Genomic DNA, 15,638 nt, shown 5'->3' on the forward strand with positions numbered 1-15,638 from the left:
TACGGAATCACTCAATTCTGAGGAAAAAATTATGGAATCACCCTGTAAATTTCCATTCCCTAAACTAACACGTGCATCAGATTAGATCTGCTCGTTAGTCTGCAGTTAAACAGGAGTGATCACACCTTGGAGAGCTGTTGCACCAAGTAGACTGACATGAATCATGGCTCCAACACAAGAGATGTCAATTGAAACAAAGGAGAGGATTATCACACTTCTTAAAGAAGGTAAATCATCACACAATGTTGCAAAAGATGTTGGTTGTTCACAGTCAGCTGTGTCTAAAATCTGGACCAAGTACAAACAACATGGGAAGGTTGTTGAAGGCAAGCATACTGGTAGATCAAGGAAGACATCAAAGCGTCAAGACAGAAAACTTAAAGCAATATGTCTTGAAAACAGAAAATGCACAGCAAAACAAATGAGGAACAAATGGGAGGAAACTGGAGTCAATGTCTGTGACCGAACTGTAAGAAACCGCCTAACGGAAATGGGATTTACATACAGGAAAGCTAAACGAAAGCCATCATTAACACCTAAACAGAAAAAAACAAGGTTACAATGGGCTAAGGAAAAGCAATCGTGGACTGTGGATGACTGGATGAAAGTCATATTCAGTGATGAATCGCAAATCTTCATTGGGCAAGGTGATGATGCTGGAACTTTTGTTTGGTGCCGTTCCAATGAGATTTATGAAGACGACTGCCTGAAGAAAACAGGCAAATTTCCACAGTCATTGATGATATGGGGCTGCATGTCAGGTAAAGGCACTGGGGAGATGGCTGTCATTACATCTTCAATAAATGCACAAGTTTACGTTGACATTTTGGACACTTTTCTTATCCCATCAATTGAAAGGGCGTTTGGGGATGATATCATTTTTCAGGATGATAATGCATCTTGCCATAGAGCAAAAACTGTGAAAACATTCCTTGAAGAAAGACACATAAGGTCAATGTCATGGCCTGCAAATAGTCCGGATCTCAATCCAATTGAAAATCTGTGGTGGAAGTTGAAGAAAATGGTCCATGACAAGGCTCCAACCTGCAAAGCTGATCTGGCAAAAGCAATCAGAGAACGTTGGAGCCAGATTGATGAAGAGTACTGTTTGTCACTCATTAAGTCCATGCCTCTGAGACTGCGAGCTGTTATAAAAGCCAGAGGTGGTGCAACAAAGTACTAGTGCTGTGTTGAAGTATTCTTTTGTTGTTGTTTTTTTCATGATTCCATAATTTTTTCCTCAGAATTGAGTGATTCCATAATTTTTTCCCTCTGATTGGTCTAAAAAAAGTAACTGTTACTGACTACCACATCTTTTTTTCTTGATTTCTTTTAGTGTTTCTTAAAGCCAGAAAGTTGCCATTTGAAATGACTTTAGTTTTGTGTTATGTCTGTGATCTGCTTTTTTCTACAAAATTAAACAACTGAATGAACATCCTCCCAGACTGGTGATTCCATAATTTTTGCCAGGGGTTAAGTTACCAGTTATCTTTGCTGCTCAGCTTCAAAATCAGGTTTGAGATTGTTGTATACAATAGCTAGCATATTGCCAGAGTTGAGTGGCAAATTTGCAGAAAAGAAGCTGAAAGGATGCTCAGATGATTCCCAGCGACCTTCGCCCGTCAACTCTTCAAGAAATTTGTTTTTCTGACATCTGTCGAGAAATATTAAGTCTGCCTTACTGTAGGAACAATAGCATACCATATACCAAATATTTATTGGCGTACCATGCTATTTATTATTACTATATGAGAATTTTAGTTATTCCAAGCTGTGTGTGTGTGCTACTGCTGCATGCACAACGAATGATCTGTCTGGGATAGAACGTTCGCCTTGATCCTTACCTTAATCTTCATCATTTTAAGACATTGCAAATCATCACGGCTACGGCGTAAAAAGGTTTCGCATGTTTGAGTGAAATATTTATGCCCACTCGCTGGAATTATTACAGCTCGTACAGGGAACATGCGTTTGTTTTAGAAGAACAAAGGCAGGCCGTTGTGCAATAAAAACCTCACATTCCCACAGCTGCTGAGTGATTAGTACTCTTTGGTGCCACCAAAACAACGAATGACGGCAGGAAAAAAAACATCACAAGTACAAACAATGGACAACAAAGGCTCATAATAAGTCTTTGTTTTTGTCATGAATGCTTTCTTTGACGTGCATTACAGACATCAGACGGCCATAAACTCTTAAAGTTACCACAGCAGGCACACCCAATATTGATATACTGGTGCAGTGGACTTTACCAGGAAATAATTTCAATAGTCGGGTGCCTTGCTCAAGGCATCACTGCTTATGTACTGCAACTTACTGCGTGTATTCTTTTTCTTATCACCATCTTCTTCTTCTAACACCCCTCGTTGGTGCCGATCCTTTTTTTGGTAGCAGTTTGGCTGAAAAGACAAAGAAAAAGCACAATGCATACGCAGTTAACCCTTGGTGGCTTGCGAAACTGAAGCATCTTGTGCGACGTCATGCATGATGGCAGCAATCTGCAACTTTTTCAATTCTGAATTGTAACAAGTCAGAGACATTCACCTTTCCGCTGCACATCTGTTGTATTTGCATCATTCTAACTTCTCATCATTGCATTGGCATAACATCAATGGCGTGTTTAATCAAAATATGAATGTGAGAATGTGCTTGCGGTAACTTTTCCTTATTTGGCCTTTATGTTGTGTGTTGCAGACAGAAGAGTGGGAGGTGGAGAATCAAGCTCATAAGGATGTTGTCCACATACTGCGAGTGTTTCAGGCTCTGCTCAAGGTCTTCTTGTTACACTCTCATGTTGTCACATGACACAAGCAAATGCTGATGCTAATTGTATGCTTCAAAGTAAACAACACAAGTGTGGGATTCTTCCTGTGTTGTCGTCTCCCTTCCTCAGATGAAGCATCATGAAGCTTCTCTCGCTGAGCAATTAATAGAAGAACAGGAGAAAAACGGTTGGTGCGGAGTTTGTTCGTAGATGTTCTTCTGCCAGCATACCGCTGACATTGTTTCCTATGACATATGCACTGTAGAAAATAAACTTCTAGCCAAAGTGTCGAGACTGGAGGATGAACTGAAGGTAAGTCTTTTTGCACCCCTGTGCCACTGTCCCCATCCGTCTCTCCACTGAGACATTAAGCTATGCTTGTCATTAGTCTGCTACAATTGCATTCTGAAAAATCAATTTGCAACAAAAACACTCATACATCTGTGATTATACAGTGGAACCTTGGTTTTCGTCATTAATCCGTTCCAAAATGTTAGATGAAAACCGAAATGTACGAAAACCGGATCATTTTTTCCCCATAAGAATTAATGTAAATCCAATTAATCCATTCCAGACACCCAAAAAATATTAACACAGAACACATTTATAGAGAATTTTACATGCAGGAAACAATGAGCTTTTTTTTGTCAACTTTAGCAGCGCGTACAATCATTTTTACACACACTGGCTGGGATCACTTTCTGGAATGTGTCTCCCTTAATCTTAACATTACAATGTTATTGTAGCAGTTTGCCTTCTTTATCAAAGCGCTGGAACTTGCAACTCTTTGCAGCAGTCCTACATTTTACAAAGCAGATTCCTCTCACACTCAAATACACAGTGCGCTGGAATGCCTCATTAACACACAGCGCAGTGCTTGAAAAAGCACGGCAGGAGACAGTTGTTCATTGTTCCGTGTGCGTTCTATGAACAAATAAACCAAGCGCGCACACACAGTAAAGATGATTCATTAGATTCATTAGCCGGAATCTGTCTATAGTGTCCCAACTCTAAAAGAATTGCTATCTTTTTTTCACACAGACTGAGTCACCAAGGCGTGGATGCTTTGTTTGGACACTCGACTCGTTTGTTAGATGCACTGTTTGGCTGTACGATAACCAAGACAGTGTAAAAGACCCGATGCATATTTGTGGCAATCCTTTTTTGTCGAAAACTGAATGCTACAAAATCCTGCGTGTGTGAAAAGTGTATAGTTAATACATCCTCATAAGATGGGGGAAAAACAAAGAAAACAAAATGTATGCTCACCTCTTTTCAAATTCACAAATCAGCAACAAAACACCTGATGCTCACCTTAAAAGTCAACAAACCATTTGAGACATACCTCAGTGCTTTCCAGCTCTGTAATCATTTGGTCAATATATCATACAAGTGATACGAAGACCCTTTGTCTCTTTGTCAGAAAGATGAACTTCAGTAAGAGCATACAGGAAAACAACACTTCACGTGTGTGTAATCTTTAAGCCACGGATGAATGCCAATTGCTCCACTTTGATTGGCTGAGTTCATCAACATAAGAAGATTACAGCTAATTCCCTGCACGCTCGGAGCCATGCTAGTTTGGAGTAGATTCGTTTCATTTGTTTAGTTTTGTATACAATCCAAATATAGCCACCGCACCAAAAAGAAGGTAATATCAACATTTTACATATCATGAGTGTAAATCTCGATAAGGGACGTAAGAGGTTGTAGCGTGGTTATTATTTAGAGTACCTTTCATTGTTTGTTTTGCGTCTCAGCACACCAGCACTGGACCAGACAACCGCTTCCTGAGGAATGAGATTTGGCAGCTGGAAAGCCAGCTGGAGCAGAAGGAGAAGGAGGTGACTCACTTGAGGAAAGAAATGGGAGGAGGAAAGAAAACTATTGAGGAGGTATGATGAATGCATCATCCATAATTCCAGTCTTTGGCTGAGGACTGTGTATTTAGCACCGCTATCACTAAGTTCTGTGTTCTTCAGCAATGACTGTCAGCTGTGCTGTGCAATGTTGTTCATGTCGACTAATTTGGTGATGAAAGCAACACGATATCACCCTGTGGCAATAATGTCATGCAGCATTCACTGGACGATGACAATATTGTTGTTTCCAATAAAACATTTGACTCAAGTCTTCATGGAAACATACCCATGGCCCATGTTTAGATCTTAAGTCTTGTCATACACACACCAAATAAGTAAACGTGACCTATGACGTGCTCACACAAAAATCTTTCAACTACAACTACACTTAATACATCCCGCTGGGATACAAAAATCTTGCAAATTTGTTTCCAACGCGACTGTATTCGACCCAAGTAGATTAGGTTCATTGCGGGTCATATCAATCATTTCAAAGTACTACATTCAACTACACTGCTGCACTCAACAAAAATACAACTGCAACACTTTTGTTTTTGTTCCCATTTTTCATGCACTGAACTCAAAGGTGTAAAACTTTTCTATGTACACAAAAGTCCTATTCCTCTCAAACATTGTTCACAATTCTCATCTAAATCTGTGCTAGTGAGCGTTCATAACTCATCCACCTCACAGGTGTGGCATGTTAAGATGCTGATTAGACAGCATGATTATTGCACAGGTGTGCCCTAGGTTGGGAGTTCGGAAACCAGTGAGTAACTGGCGAGACCACCATTTGCCTCACATACCGGTCCAGACTTTGACTTTGGCACTTTTAATGCATGCGTGCATGTTTGGGATGCTCTGGATCAGCGTTGACGGTATTTGAGTCAAATGGTGGCCACAACAGATACCGACTGGTTTGCGGACCCTCACCCCTTATCCAGTAAAACGGCACATTTTGGAGTTGCCTCTTGTTGTGGCCAACCGAAGGCACATAATCATGCTGTCTAATCAGCATCTTGATATGCCACACTGGTGAGGTGGATGAATATTAATGCTCACTAACACATATTTAGACAGATTTGTGAAGAATATTTGCGAGGTAGGCCTTTAGTGTACAGTATTTACAAAAAGTTTTAGGTCTTTGGGTTCAGCTCAAGCAAATAGAAGCAAAAACAAAAGTGTTTTTTCTGTTTTTGTTGGGCATATATACTGTATGTTTGTCTGGTTCAATCTGCGTAGTTAGGTTTGTGTACGTTTGCTTTTGCAGTTGGTCCTGCGAGCTGAGACGGCAGAGGATGAGGCAAAGACGTTAAAAAGAGAAGTACGTGACAGCGCACACTCCATCATACGAATCCGACAGCTTTTTTTTTTTTTGCTCAGAATCTTCATCTTCTGTCCAAAATGTTAATCATCTTTCTTTAATTTGATGTCCTCTGCATGAATGTCCTAACATCGATGCTTTCTCAGAGTTCATGTCTCTCTTCACATCTTTCCCATGTTCTGTCTTTGTTCCATTGCCAAAGATAAAAAAGTTAAAGAAGAAGGTAAGCCGTAGATAGAGCATAACTTTGGTTCTACTCTTAGAACTTGTTTGTCTAAAGGTGACTAAAACAAACAAGTGTTCGTCGTGGTCCAGATGTAGTGGGACATTGGAGAGAATCTAACAAAATAAGCTATTATTAAAATGTTGGATTTTTATATCAGACAGAGTTTTACCCTTCCAAACAAAAAAGGTTCCGAGTACCAGTGATTACGTTTTTGGTTGTCATCTTCATATTTCTAGAATAGATGTGAAATATATCGAATGGTTGAAAAGTATTTGTATTGATATGATGTCTTCTTTAAAGCAAACATGTCCTTGATCAGAACACGCAGCTCCAGCAGGATGTGGACTTCTATCTCGGAGAGCTGGAACGCAAGGAGTCGGGTCCATCCAGAGACGAGAACGCTGAGATTCAGAGGAAGCTCAGCTCTGCCAACCGCCAGCTCTCCCAGTGCCTGGATGAGCTACAGGTCCTCCCACACCTACCAATGTCCCACACTGAAGTGGACCTTCACCTTGATATCTTTCAATTAGTGACAGGATTTGTATTGCTTTTTAGCAAGCGGAGGAAGAACTCGGACAGCTCAAGACTGACAACCAGCACATTCAGAAATGTCTGATGGAGTCGGCAAAGGAGATGGAGAAGATGAGCGACGAGTACAACCAGATGAAGATGGCCGTCCATGAGTGCGACTCCATGACAGACCAGCTCAGGAAAGAGAGGGATCATGCCGAGCTGCAGGTAAACGCCCTCCTTTAATTCTAGATCTATGTTTTTGTGTTGTCATGTTGGTCACGTGTGTGCTTCACATGCAGGTCAGAGAGCTGACACACAAGATTAAAAGCATGACAGAAGAGGACGACCCAATCATGGCAGTAGTGGACGCCAAAGTGAACGAATGGAAGGTTGTTGTCAAACTGAAGCAAATAACCTTGAAAGAAGTGTCAATCTGATATGAAGATGATTACATTAGACCATGGGTGTCCAAACTACGGCCCGCAGCTCATTTTCTATTGGCACACTGCACAACAGCAACAATGGGAGGGAAAAAGGCAAAATGGTCTCAAAATAGGTGTTAATAATAAGCTTTGTAACCTATAACGCAAAGCTAACACAAAGTTTTGTCTTTAAATAGATTGTTGTTTTTTTTTTACAAAAAGGCCCCCAAATCCTTTAACTTTTCCATATGCTGCCCTCGCTGGAAAAAGTTTGGACACCCCTGCATTAGACTGTCACAATGCTCAAACAGTCCGGTTCAAGAGATCTGTTTATAAAGCAACTTAGGTCACTCGACTGCTGCAGACACCCAGTGTTTATGATGTGACATTCCTTCACAGAAAGTGCTCTCTGGAAAGGATGAGGAGATTTTGGTGTACCAGCAGATGGTCCGTGACCTTCAGCAAAAGTTGCGTCTGGCCCAGTCGGACTTGGACAGAAGCAGCATTATTGCCTTGCAGCAGGTCTGTTCCAAAGGAAGAAGCAATGATTTCTCTTCATAGCATAAAATGCGCCATTGATAGCACTAAAACTCTTGCAACCCGGCACAGATTGTAAAATATGCCACACTGCAAAAACAAAATTCCAAGAAAGTAAACAAGTCCCATTTTAAACAACCATTCTTATTTTTTCTCCTAAAAAGAGAAAATATCTTGTCTAGCAATTTTCACTTTAGAAAAATAATCTTATATTAAGAAAGTATAGCTAGGCCTTTTCTTCTGAAGATATTTTTTGCCAGCAATTAGTTGTTTTTTTTATACCTTATTTTGATTATTCTTCAACAACAGATGAATATATATTTGTCTTAAATTAACAATAAAACTGGTTTCTAAACTTTCTAATTTAAGAATGGACTCACACACAGAAAGTATATCTATACTGCAAAACTACATTTCAAGAAATTTTAAGCAACCATTTCTTAAAAAGATGTAATGATTTCAGACCAATGTGAAGGCTGCACAGCAAATTTCATAGAGCGCACCAACATTCATTGTATTAAACATATATTCATAAATCTAAAAACTAGTGAATTTACATGCAAATCATGCCAAAAAAGAATTCTAATAGTGTTTGACAATAGGTTAATTAAGTGAATTTTTAGATAGTCACTCTTCATCCATATAAAACATTAAAACAGGTGCTGAGACACCAGCATGTGCTGCACTGGCTCGTTGAGTCCTCCCCCTGCAAACCCTCCTGTGCAGTGTGATGTGCACCTCCAAAGAAATATAACCTCACGGATCGATGTGATTGGTTGGCTTGTAGAACATTATTTATTGTGTGTATACAACTCCATTCAGAGGGCTTATATGCCTTGTACTTCGATTTCAGATCAACATTTACAGTAAAAATGACTTGTAACGCGTTGATTAGTTCCAACTGCAATAACACTCCTTCTCTCGTTAATTACCATGGTTTGCTCACAATAAAGGAAGCTAACAATCTAAATAGGAGGGGTGTCACGATACACTCAGCTCACGAGACAAGGTGATACACGATATTGGGTTCACGAGACGAGATGATATTTCAACATTAATTTTAAGGAAACTGCGATGACAAAATGTAGAACTGGACAAGCAGACGTTTTTGTTTAACTGAATCACCAAACAATGCAGTGGCGGCTCGTGCATTTGTTATCTGGGCTTTCCATGGGGACTTGACCAGCCAGAATTTTTCTTTGCAGACACTTTGAGCACCAGTATAGTTAAAAAAATTAATAACAATAATCATATCTATTTTACCCTGTATAGGACCCATCCCCAAGCTAATAGTTTGTGTCTCTACTTTGCCAGATGGGCTTTAAGATAAGATACAGATCAGATAAGGTATATTTTTTTAGTGAAATCACAGTTGGCAAGTCTGTGATCCATATAGCCTACAGTAAATTCATCTGCTCCTAGTCCCAGTAGACGTCTCCCAAACATGTCGCTAATGACGCAGAAGAAGAAGACAGTCACTGTGTTAATTGTTGGTGATGGCTCTGCAGGTCGTAGAAGATCGAGATGATCAGATCAAGATCCTGAGACAGCAAGTGGAGCAGTATACAGGGGAAATGGAGAAGCAAACTCTGCTCATGGAGGGTCTGAAGCTGTCTAAGGAAGGTGGAGGTGAGTGGGTCAAGGTTCTGAACAGAACAGAGACATACCACAGGTAGATGTGGCACAGTGGTGAACAGTGTCATGTCTTTAAGTTGATGACACTATTAGATGACCCTAAAGAGGTGGAGTGCAGTTACTGGAGAGCGGAGTAAAACTTGTGCGGTTTTGTCCAAGTGCAAGTCCAGCAGACAAAGATGGAGGAGCTCAAGTTCAAGCTGGAAGCTGCGGAGACCCGAGCAACAGAAGCAGAGGAGGCTTTGAAACAAGCGGAAGCTCACGCTGAAGGAAAAGATGAGGAACTCATTGAGGCTTCAAAGCGCTTGAGAGAGTATGAGTCTGTAAGTGGACAAAAACACGCACGAGTTCTCTTCAGTCACATCACATTCAGTGAAGGCAATGTCCTGGAAGTGTAACGTAACACACACAGTGTGACCGTGGTGTGATCAACAGGCCACTGGTGTTTGTCCTCCTCTGTGTCAAATTTATTTGCCATTTCCTTGGAAAGATGACTAGGCAAGACAAAATGAATCTTATGATAAGAAACCACAACTCTTTGTGTATTCCAGGGAATTTATGGCCTGGAAGAAGCTGTTGGCGAGATTAAGGAGTGTAAAAATCAAATCAGAAGGAGAGATGTCGATTTGGAGACCATGACCAAAGAGATCAACCAAATGGACATGAGAATGAACGAGCTCATGGAGGAGAATGAGAATTTCAGAGACAGACTAGGTAATGTCTTGCATCACAGAAAGCATTTCAGATAACAACTAACAATCATCTGACTTTTCTTTCTTTGGCGTTCATTTAAAAGGCTATGAACCCAGAGAAGAAGTGGATCTGACAGAGTTCCGACGAGCCAAAGGACTCAAACAACGGCAGTACAAAGCAGAAAATCAAGTTCTGACTAAAGAGGTAAACAGAGGTTATGATCGCTACTTTTTATGTTATATTTCATAAGCTGTCTTCTTGTTCAGATTGAACGTCTTGAAGAGGAAAGATTGGAGATGAAGAAACAAGTCAGACTCCTGGCCAAGCAGAGAGGTGATTTACTTTTGAGTTTTAAGCACATTGTACAGTTTTGTTCCCGAGTCTTGATCACTAGCCGTGTCTGCAGGTCTGCCACAGGTGGAGGATGATGTCACACACACTAGAAGATTGCAGCAAACTCCTCAACTGGGCAGTACTCACATCGATGAAGATCTCAGAGCCAAGGTCAGCTCATGACAGATCACCTCACTTTTAAAGACAAATCCCTCTTATATTTAACTAAAATACTTTGTGCAGACTGAAAACCTAGAAAAAGAAGTCAAGATGCAGAAGAGTGAGATGGAACTCCAAAAGACACAGTTTCAGCTCAAATGTAAATGCACACTCATGCATGTTTTTGATTCCATCCGTCCTCTTTTACAAAGACGGTTTCACATGTTTTTGTCTTCCCTTGTGTGTGAACTCAAAGTGGATCAGTTGTGCAAAGAGAAAGAAGATGTGGAGGCTGCCCTCAAAGATGTCATCCAGGCCTTGAAGGCCAAAGAGACCAGCCCCACTGACACTGACATTAGTATTCCCAGTCTGGAAAAGTTGCCTGACGTAAGGATACCCATGACACATTTGTAATCCTGCCGCTTTACCTGTTTCAGTCTTTTGTGTTGTTTGTATTCTTGGTCATCTGTTCCCATGGCAGCAAACATACGGAGACCTTTTATGCATCCTATTTCAAGCTTGCCCAAAAGAAGAGGCACACTATATAGGGAAATTAGCATTAAGCAATGAAGAAATATTGTTCTTGGAGCATTCAAACTCTCCTTGTGCATGAAATCACAGGCACCAGATGTCAGCAACATGAGTAAGCAGTTGACTTCGCACCTCACAGCTCAAATCTACGAACTGCTTGGGAGAAACGAAGAGCTAAGGCGGGAATTGAAGTCAATTAGACAGGAAGCAACCAGCAGCATCAGTCAACTTGCCACAGCCAAAGAGAAGGTATGTCCAGCTGGAGGTAAATCTGGAAAGAGACGTTTTGTAAAGTTTACACAAAGGTTCCAGTAATTCAGCTCTGCTGAGAATTTGACTCGGGGATGGAGTTCTAGCTAAGAACCAAAATATAGAAATTATTGCTGTTCTTTTTAAAAGCTAGTTTGTTGTATTATTTATTATATTCATTCGTAGTCGCTCTTAGCTTGGCAATTCTTCATTTGATATTTGTGTGCGTTGTCTCAGACCAGTCGCCTGGAAAGCGAGCTGGAGCAGTTGAGGAAGTCGGCCAACAGTGGCGTCCTCTTCCAACCTTTGGCCCTTCCCAAAGACCTGGACCCCAGCAGCACAGACATCATCAACTCATTGAACGAGTACACCATTCGGCTGCTTCAGGTCTGTGTCACCTGTGTGTGATGGGAAGAAAGCATTGCGATGTTACTTGCATGTTCAACATTTGTTTTCTGTTAATTAGGAGCTCCACAACCAGGACAACACCAGGGAGACGTTAATCGGAACACTGGAGGAATACAAAGACAAGTTTGCAATTATTAGCCACCAGCAAGGTCTTCTCTATGAAGAGCACTTAAGGTTGGTAGATACGAAATGCTGACATTTCAGAAAACCTTTGCCGAGTAACTACTCTAGGGCTCCTCTTTTGACCATTGTTGTTATTGTGCCTTTTCTGGAATTTCTTCTGCTTTTTCATGGGGCCAAAATGGCATTATGGTAGGGGGTAACCTCGCACCTGTTGGTGTGGTACACTTTTTTTTTTTTTTTGCTATTCAAAACAGCGGGGCGCCGCTGGAGGTAGGGTCTGGGTGAGGCTAGGCTACATCAAGTATTCAGTCCAAAATCACATTTCAACCAAATGACTAACTTGTCAGCAAACAGGAGGTCATTTGTCAACACAACAGTCTGACTCATGGTGTCATCAAAGAAATAATGCAATAACCATCACACAGCAACTTACATGCAACAGATATACACTGGGCAACTATTACTACTGTGGAGGATAATAAATAATTATGTCAACTATAAACATGTAACCCGTAGTAGTAGTAGTAGTAATAGTAGTAGTAGTTGCCCTGTGTGTGATTACCTACCTGTTACATGTTGTATTGTCATTTTTGTGTTGGCACTGTCATCACAGTTAGTGTTCTGTCAAATGATGCACCTGTCCATTTCACTGTCACAAGCTTGTTGTGAGCTAAAGAGCGGCTTCCTTTTAAATAAGCCAAAGTGCACCTCACCATCTCCCAAGAGTGCGCAGGCCACACTTAGCACTTAGCACTTAGCATGTCAAGTAGAGGGGAACAAAATATGGCCATAAATTTGAGACCTGTTTGCTTTGTAGCCTGAAAATACATTTTCCATTGGTGTAGTGTCTCCCGAAACCTTTATCCAAAATTCCTCTTTTGCTTTTGCGCAGTGAGAAGGCACAGTGGCATAAGGAGAAAGAGGCTTTTACAAGTATGAACACCAAACTTGAGGAGCAACAGCAGGTGGACGCTGTTAAACTCCAACATTACAGTGTAAGTCAGATAAATAACAAGCCCCTTGGACCTGCTCTGTAGCAGCAACATTTAACATCACTCTGCTCTTTATATGCTTCAAGGAACTACTAGACACCCTTCAGAAGGACCCAGAGGAAGTCAAGAGACAGCTAAGCGAAGCCCTGCGCAAGTTGACCGTCTCTAAGGTCAATGAGAAGAAGCTGACTCGGCGCTGCACCACCCTGATGGAGCAGGAACAGCACCTCCGCAAAGAAATCAGCAGGCTGAGGGACGAGAGCTGTCAAATGCAAACTTCGGTCACCCAGAGGATAGGATACCTGCAGAGATACAAGGTAGAGGAAGAAATGTTGTCTGCAACAGAACATTCTAATATTGTTTTACTGGCATACAAAGGTACAAGTGGGGTTCAAGTAGTGTCAATCCAAGTAGTGTCAAAATTGGTGTTTTTCCGGAGATTGTCCAAGCGTCCTTTACTGCAGCACTGTTTGTTCTTGGTGTACAAAGGAAATGGCTGCATTCAAGACAGCCGCGCTGCAGAAAGCCTTGGATGACAGCGTGCCATCATCAGACCTGGAGAAGGCCAACAGACAGTACACGGACCTCACTGTCAAATACAGAGACATTCTACAGAGGGACAGCCTGCTCGTCAAGAGAACCACCAATCTGGAACATTTAGAGGTGTGAATTGAGTGTCTTGCATCAAATTGTTAGTTTTGTGTATTTTAAGACTGTCCATTGACAAAAGTCTCTTGTCTGTAAAGAGTGAGAACGAGTCTTTGCGAGGACATATTGCTGTTATTAATAAAGAGCTGGAGATCACCAAGGAGAAGCTGCACACATTAGAACAAGCGTGGGAGAACACAAGTGTCACTGGTACGTTCAATCTGAGATCCTAAGTCAGTATGTCCATTCTTCATTGGCTGTACTGTTATCATTAGCGGGCGAGAGCGACATGGAGAAAGCTGATAAGGCGTTGGTCAACAATGAGAAGGTGTCAGCCGCCAGGCAAATCACCACTCTGGAAATGAAGGAGCTGAACGAGAGGCAGAGAGCTGAGCATGCACACACCATGTACGAACACATGAAGAACTCACTCAAGCAGGTGGAGGAGCGCAACTCTGAATTGGAGGCCAAGTTTGCAGAGGTAAATGACTGCATGATCCCAAAGAATAATCCAATAAACCTCAGTTTTATATACACCGTTTTCATTCATGCCAGATGTCTGTTTTTGATGAGACTGTGTTGTCTGTCTTTTGTCAGCTGACCAAAATGAACATAGAAGCGCAGAGGGTGGAGAGGGAGCTGAGAGATGAGTTGGCCGACTGCGTCACAAAAGCATCGAGTGACGCAGACCGAGCCAGGATTGCTGAGTTTGAGGCCAGGGAGGCGGAACTTTGCTCAGAGGTTTCCAAGTACGTTTGACATTGGGACTACCAATATTTACTCTTCCATAACCTTGTATTAAAAACTTTTTTTTTTTTTTTTTCAGGCTTCGAGAGGTTTCTGACATTGCCATGAAACAGGCGTCTGCTTTCCAGGCCAGGCAACAGTCCAAAGATAAGGAAGTGGAATCTTTGAGGAGACAAATCCTTGACTATCAGGTAACTTTTGTGAATTAAGCAATGATTTTCTTGTGCTTACAGTCCAGTCCATTGTGACACGTTCAGTTGTTTTAGATTTAATTTATTCTTCTCTTCAGTCGCAAACGGATGAGAAGGCCCTCATTGCAAAGCTCCACCAACACATTGTGGCTCTGCAGCTCAGTGAGTCGGACGCTTTGGCCAGGCTAGAAGCTTCCACCTCTCACATGCAACAGCTGGAGGCCTTAAAGCAGCGCGCCGAACAGCGACTGGACGCCTGCGAGCGTGCTCTGTTCCTTGCTCGCCAGGAGGGTAGGAATCGCTCCAAGCACCTGCGACAGACCGTCCAGTCCCTTCGCAGGCAGTTTGCAGGCGCACTGCCGCTTCAGCAGCAGGAAAAGTTCTCGTTGACCATGGTAAGCCTCCAGGAGGAAAAGGCAAAAGCCCATGAGGAGAAGAAGAAGGCAGAGGAGGAACGGAGGAGGGCAGAGGGTAGGGCGGAAGAGCTGGAGCTTAAGCTTGGAGGGTTGGTGGAGCTCATTTCTACTCTGAAGGATGTGAGAGGGGCTCAGAAGGTTGGTTAGTTTAGTTAAGCATCAACAGGATCCATCAGTAACTGAGGTGTACTAATCATGTGATCATCATCATCATTTAACAGGTAGCCGAGTGGCACAAGAAGATGGAAGATGCCTGTCTACAGGAGCTGAGGAAAAGCAGGGAAGTGGCAGTCCAAAAGGAGGAGATCAGGTTCTTGAAGAACCTGGTGGAAGAGCAAGAGAGAAACATCCACTCACTTGGAGAGGATATCGTCCAATTGAATATGGTGAGAACAACTTTAATGTTACTCCAGTGATTCACAACATCACTCACAGCATTGTAAATTATTTTTGTCCTAAGATTCAAGAAGAGCACCAACTGGCATGGGATCAGCGAGAGTTGGAGCTCGAACGTCAGCTGGACCAGTATGAGAACCACCAGAAGGAAGTATTGAGTGGTGCTGAAAAGGTTAATTTTGAATCTTATTTTCTACCGTGTCCTTATTATGCTGTAATAAACTATGATTGGGCGACTCTTTCTGCACTTGAGTTCAGGTGGAAGACGCAGCAGGCTACCTCCCAGACCCAAGTCTACCTCCTGCTCAGCAACTAGAGTTTGCTTTGAGAAAAATCAGACAGCAAGTTAGCACCATTTCAGACACACAAGTTGCCTGTAAACATTTGGATGAGGTATATTTTATGTCCACCTTACTTGTCTTGCTCTGAAATCAAACACCACCTGTGTGGTGAATGATGGTGTAATCCC

The 15,638-nt window shown here is 41.9% G+C and overlaps 2 protein-coding genes across 10 annotated transcripts in view; one reads left to right on the forward strand and one right to left on the reverse strand.

Annotated features, from left to right (window-relative positions):
- Positions 1 to 4,552, reverse strand: part of tmtc3 (transmembrane O-mannosyltransferase targeting cadherins 3) — a 38,363-nt gene extending 33,811 nt beyond the window's left edge. Inside the window, exons 1-2 of one of the 4 annotated variants that reach the window (XM_054775851.1) lie at positions 4,110 to 4,249; positions 2,318 to 2,399 (exon numbers count right to left, since the gene is read on the reverse strand). In XM_054775851.1, coding sequence (XP_054631826.1) covers positions 2,318 to 2,344 — 27 coding nt within the window. In that variant the 5' untranslated portion in view covers positions 2,345 to 2,399; positions 4,110 to 4,249. Of the gene's footprint in view, positions 1 to 2,317; positions 2,400 to 4,033; positions 4,250 to 4,498 lie in introns of those variants that run through there. The other 3 variants (XM_054775849.1, XM_054775850.1, XM_054775848.1) reach the window with 3 other exon arrangements.
- cep290 (centrosomal protein 290) overlaps positions 1 to 15,638 on the forward strand; it is a 30,626-nt gene that overhangs the window by 1,660 nt on the left and 13,328 nt on the right. For 4 of the 6 annotated variants that reach the window (XM_054775840.1, XM_054775845.1, XM_054775842.1 and 1 more), the window contains 32 exons: positions 2,695 to 2,772; positions 2,894 to 2,951; positions 3,030 to 3,076; positions 4,525 to 4,659; positions 5,897 to 5,950; positions 6,153 to 6,173; positions 6,496 to 6,642; positions 6,732 to 6,914; positions 6,989 to 7,078; positions 7,511 to 7,633; positions 9,157 to 9,277; positions 9,443 to 9,606; positions 9,835 to 9,997; positions 10,080 to 10,180; positions 10,243 to 10,309; positions 10,383 to 10,480; positions 10,553 to 10,628; positions 10,725 to 10,855; positions 11,090 to 11,248; positions 11,486 to 11,635; positions 11,715 to 11,830; positions 12,672 to 12,774; positions 12,858 to 13,088; positions 13,261 to 13,434; positions 13,518 to 13,629; positions 13,695 to 13,900; positions 14,017 to 14,168; positions 14,246 to 14,357; positions 14,456 to 14,911; positions 14,995 to 15,159; positions 15,234 to 15,341; positions 15,428 to 15,562. In XM_054775840.1, the coding sequence (XP_054631815.1) occupies positions 2,695 to 2,772; positions 2,894 to 2,951; positions 3,030 to 3,076; positions 4,525 to 4,659; positions 5,897 to 5,950; positions 6,153 to 6,173; positions 6,496 to 6,642; positions 6,732 to 6,914; positions 6,989 to 7,078; positions 7,511 to 7,633; positions 9,157 to 9,277; positions 9,443 to 9,606; positions 9,835 to 9,997; positions 10,080 to 10,180; positions 10,243 to 10,309; positions 10,383 to 10,480; positions 10,553 to 10,628; positions 10,725 to 10,855; positions 11,090 to 11,248; positions 11,486 to 11,635; positions 11,715 to 11,830; positions 12,672 to 12,774; positions 12,858 to 13,088; positions 13,261 to 13,434; positions 13,518 to 13,629; positions 13,695 to 13,900; positions 14,017 to 14,168; positions 14,246 to 14,357; positions 14,456 to 14,911; positions 14,995 to 15,159; positions 15,234 to 15,341; positions 15,428 to 15,562 (4,236 nt within the window). Of the gene's footprint in view, positions 1 to 2,694; positions 2,773 to 2,893; positions 2,952 to 3,029; positions 3,077 to 3,212; positions 4,416 to 4,524; positions 4,660 to 5,896; positions 5,951 to 6,152; positions 6,174 to 6,495; positions 6,643 to 6,731; positions 6,915 to 6,988; positions 7,079 to 7,510; positions 7,634 to 9,156; positions 9,278 to 9,442; positions 9,607 to 9,834; positions 9,998 to 10,079; positions 10,181 to 10,242; positions 10,310 to 10,382; positions 10,481 to 10,552; positions 10,629 to 10,724; positions 10,856 to 11,089; positions 11,249 to 11,485; positions 11,636 to 11,714; positions 11,831 to 12,671; positions 12,775 to 12,857; positions 13,089 to 13,260; positions 13,435 to 13,517; positions 13,630 to 13,694; positions 13,901 to 14,016; positions 14,169 to 14,245; positions 14,358 to 14,455; positions 14,912 to 14,994; positions 15,160 to 15,233; positions 15,342 to 15,427; positions 15,563 to 15,638 lie in introns of those variants that run through there. The other 2 variants (XM_054775843.1, XM_054775844.1) reach the window with 2 other exon arrangements.

Source organism: Dunckerocampus dactyliophorus, chromosome 5 (genome assembly GCF_027744805.1).
Source record: "Dunckerocampus dactyliophorus isolate RoL2022-P2 chromosome 5, RoL_Ddac_1.1, whole genome shotgun sequence".
In the NCBI taxonomy this organism is placed as follows: Eukaryota; Metazoa; Chordata; class Actinopteri; order Syngnathiformes; family Syngnathidae; genus Dunckerocampus; species Dunckerocampus dactyliophorus.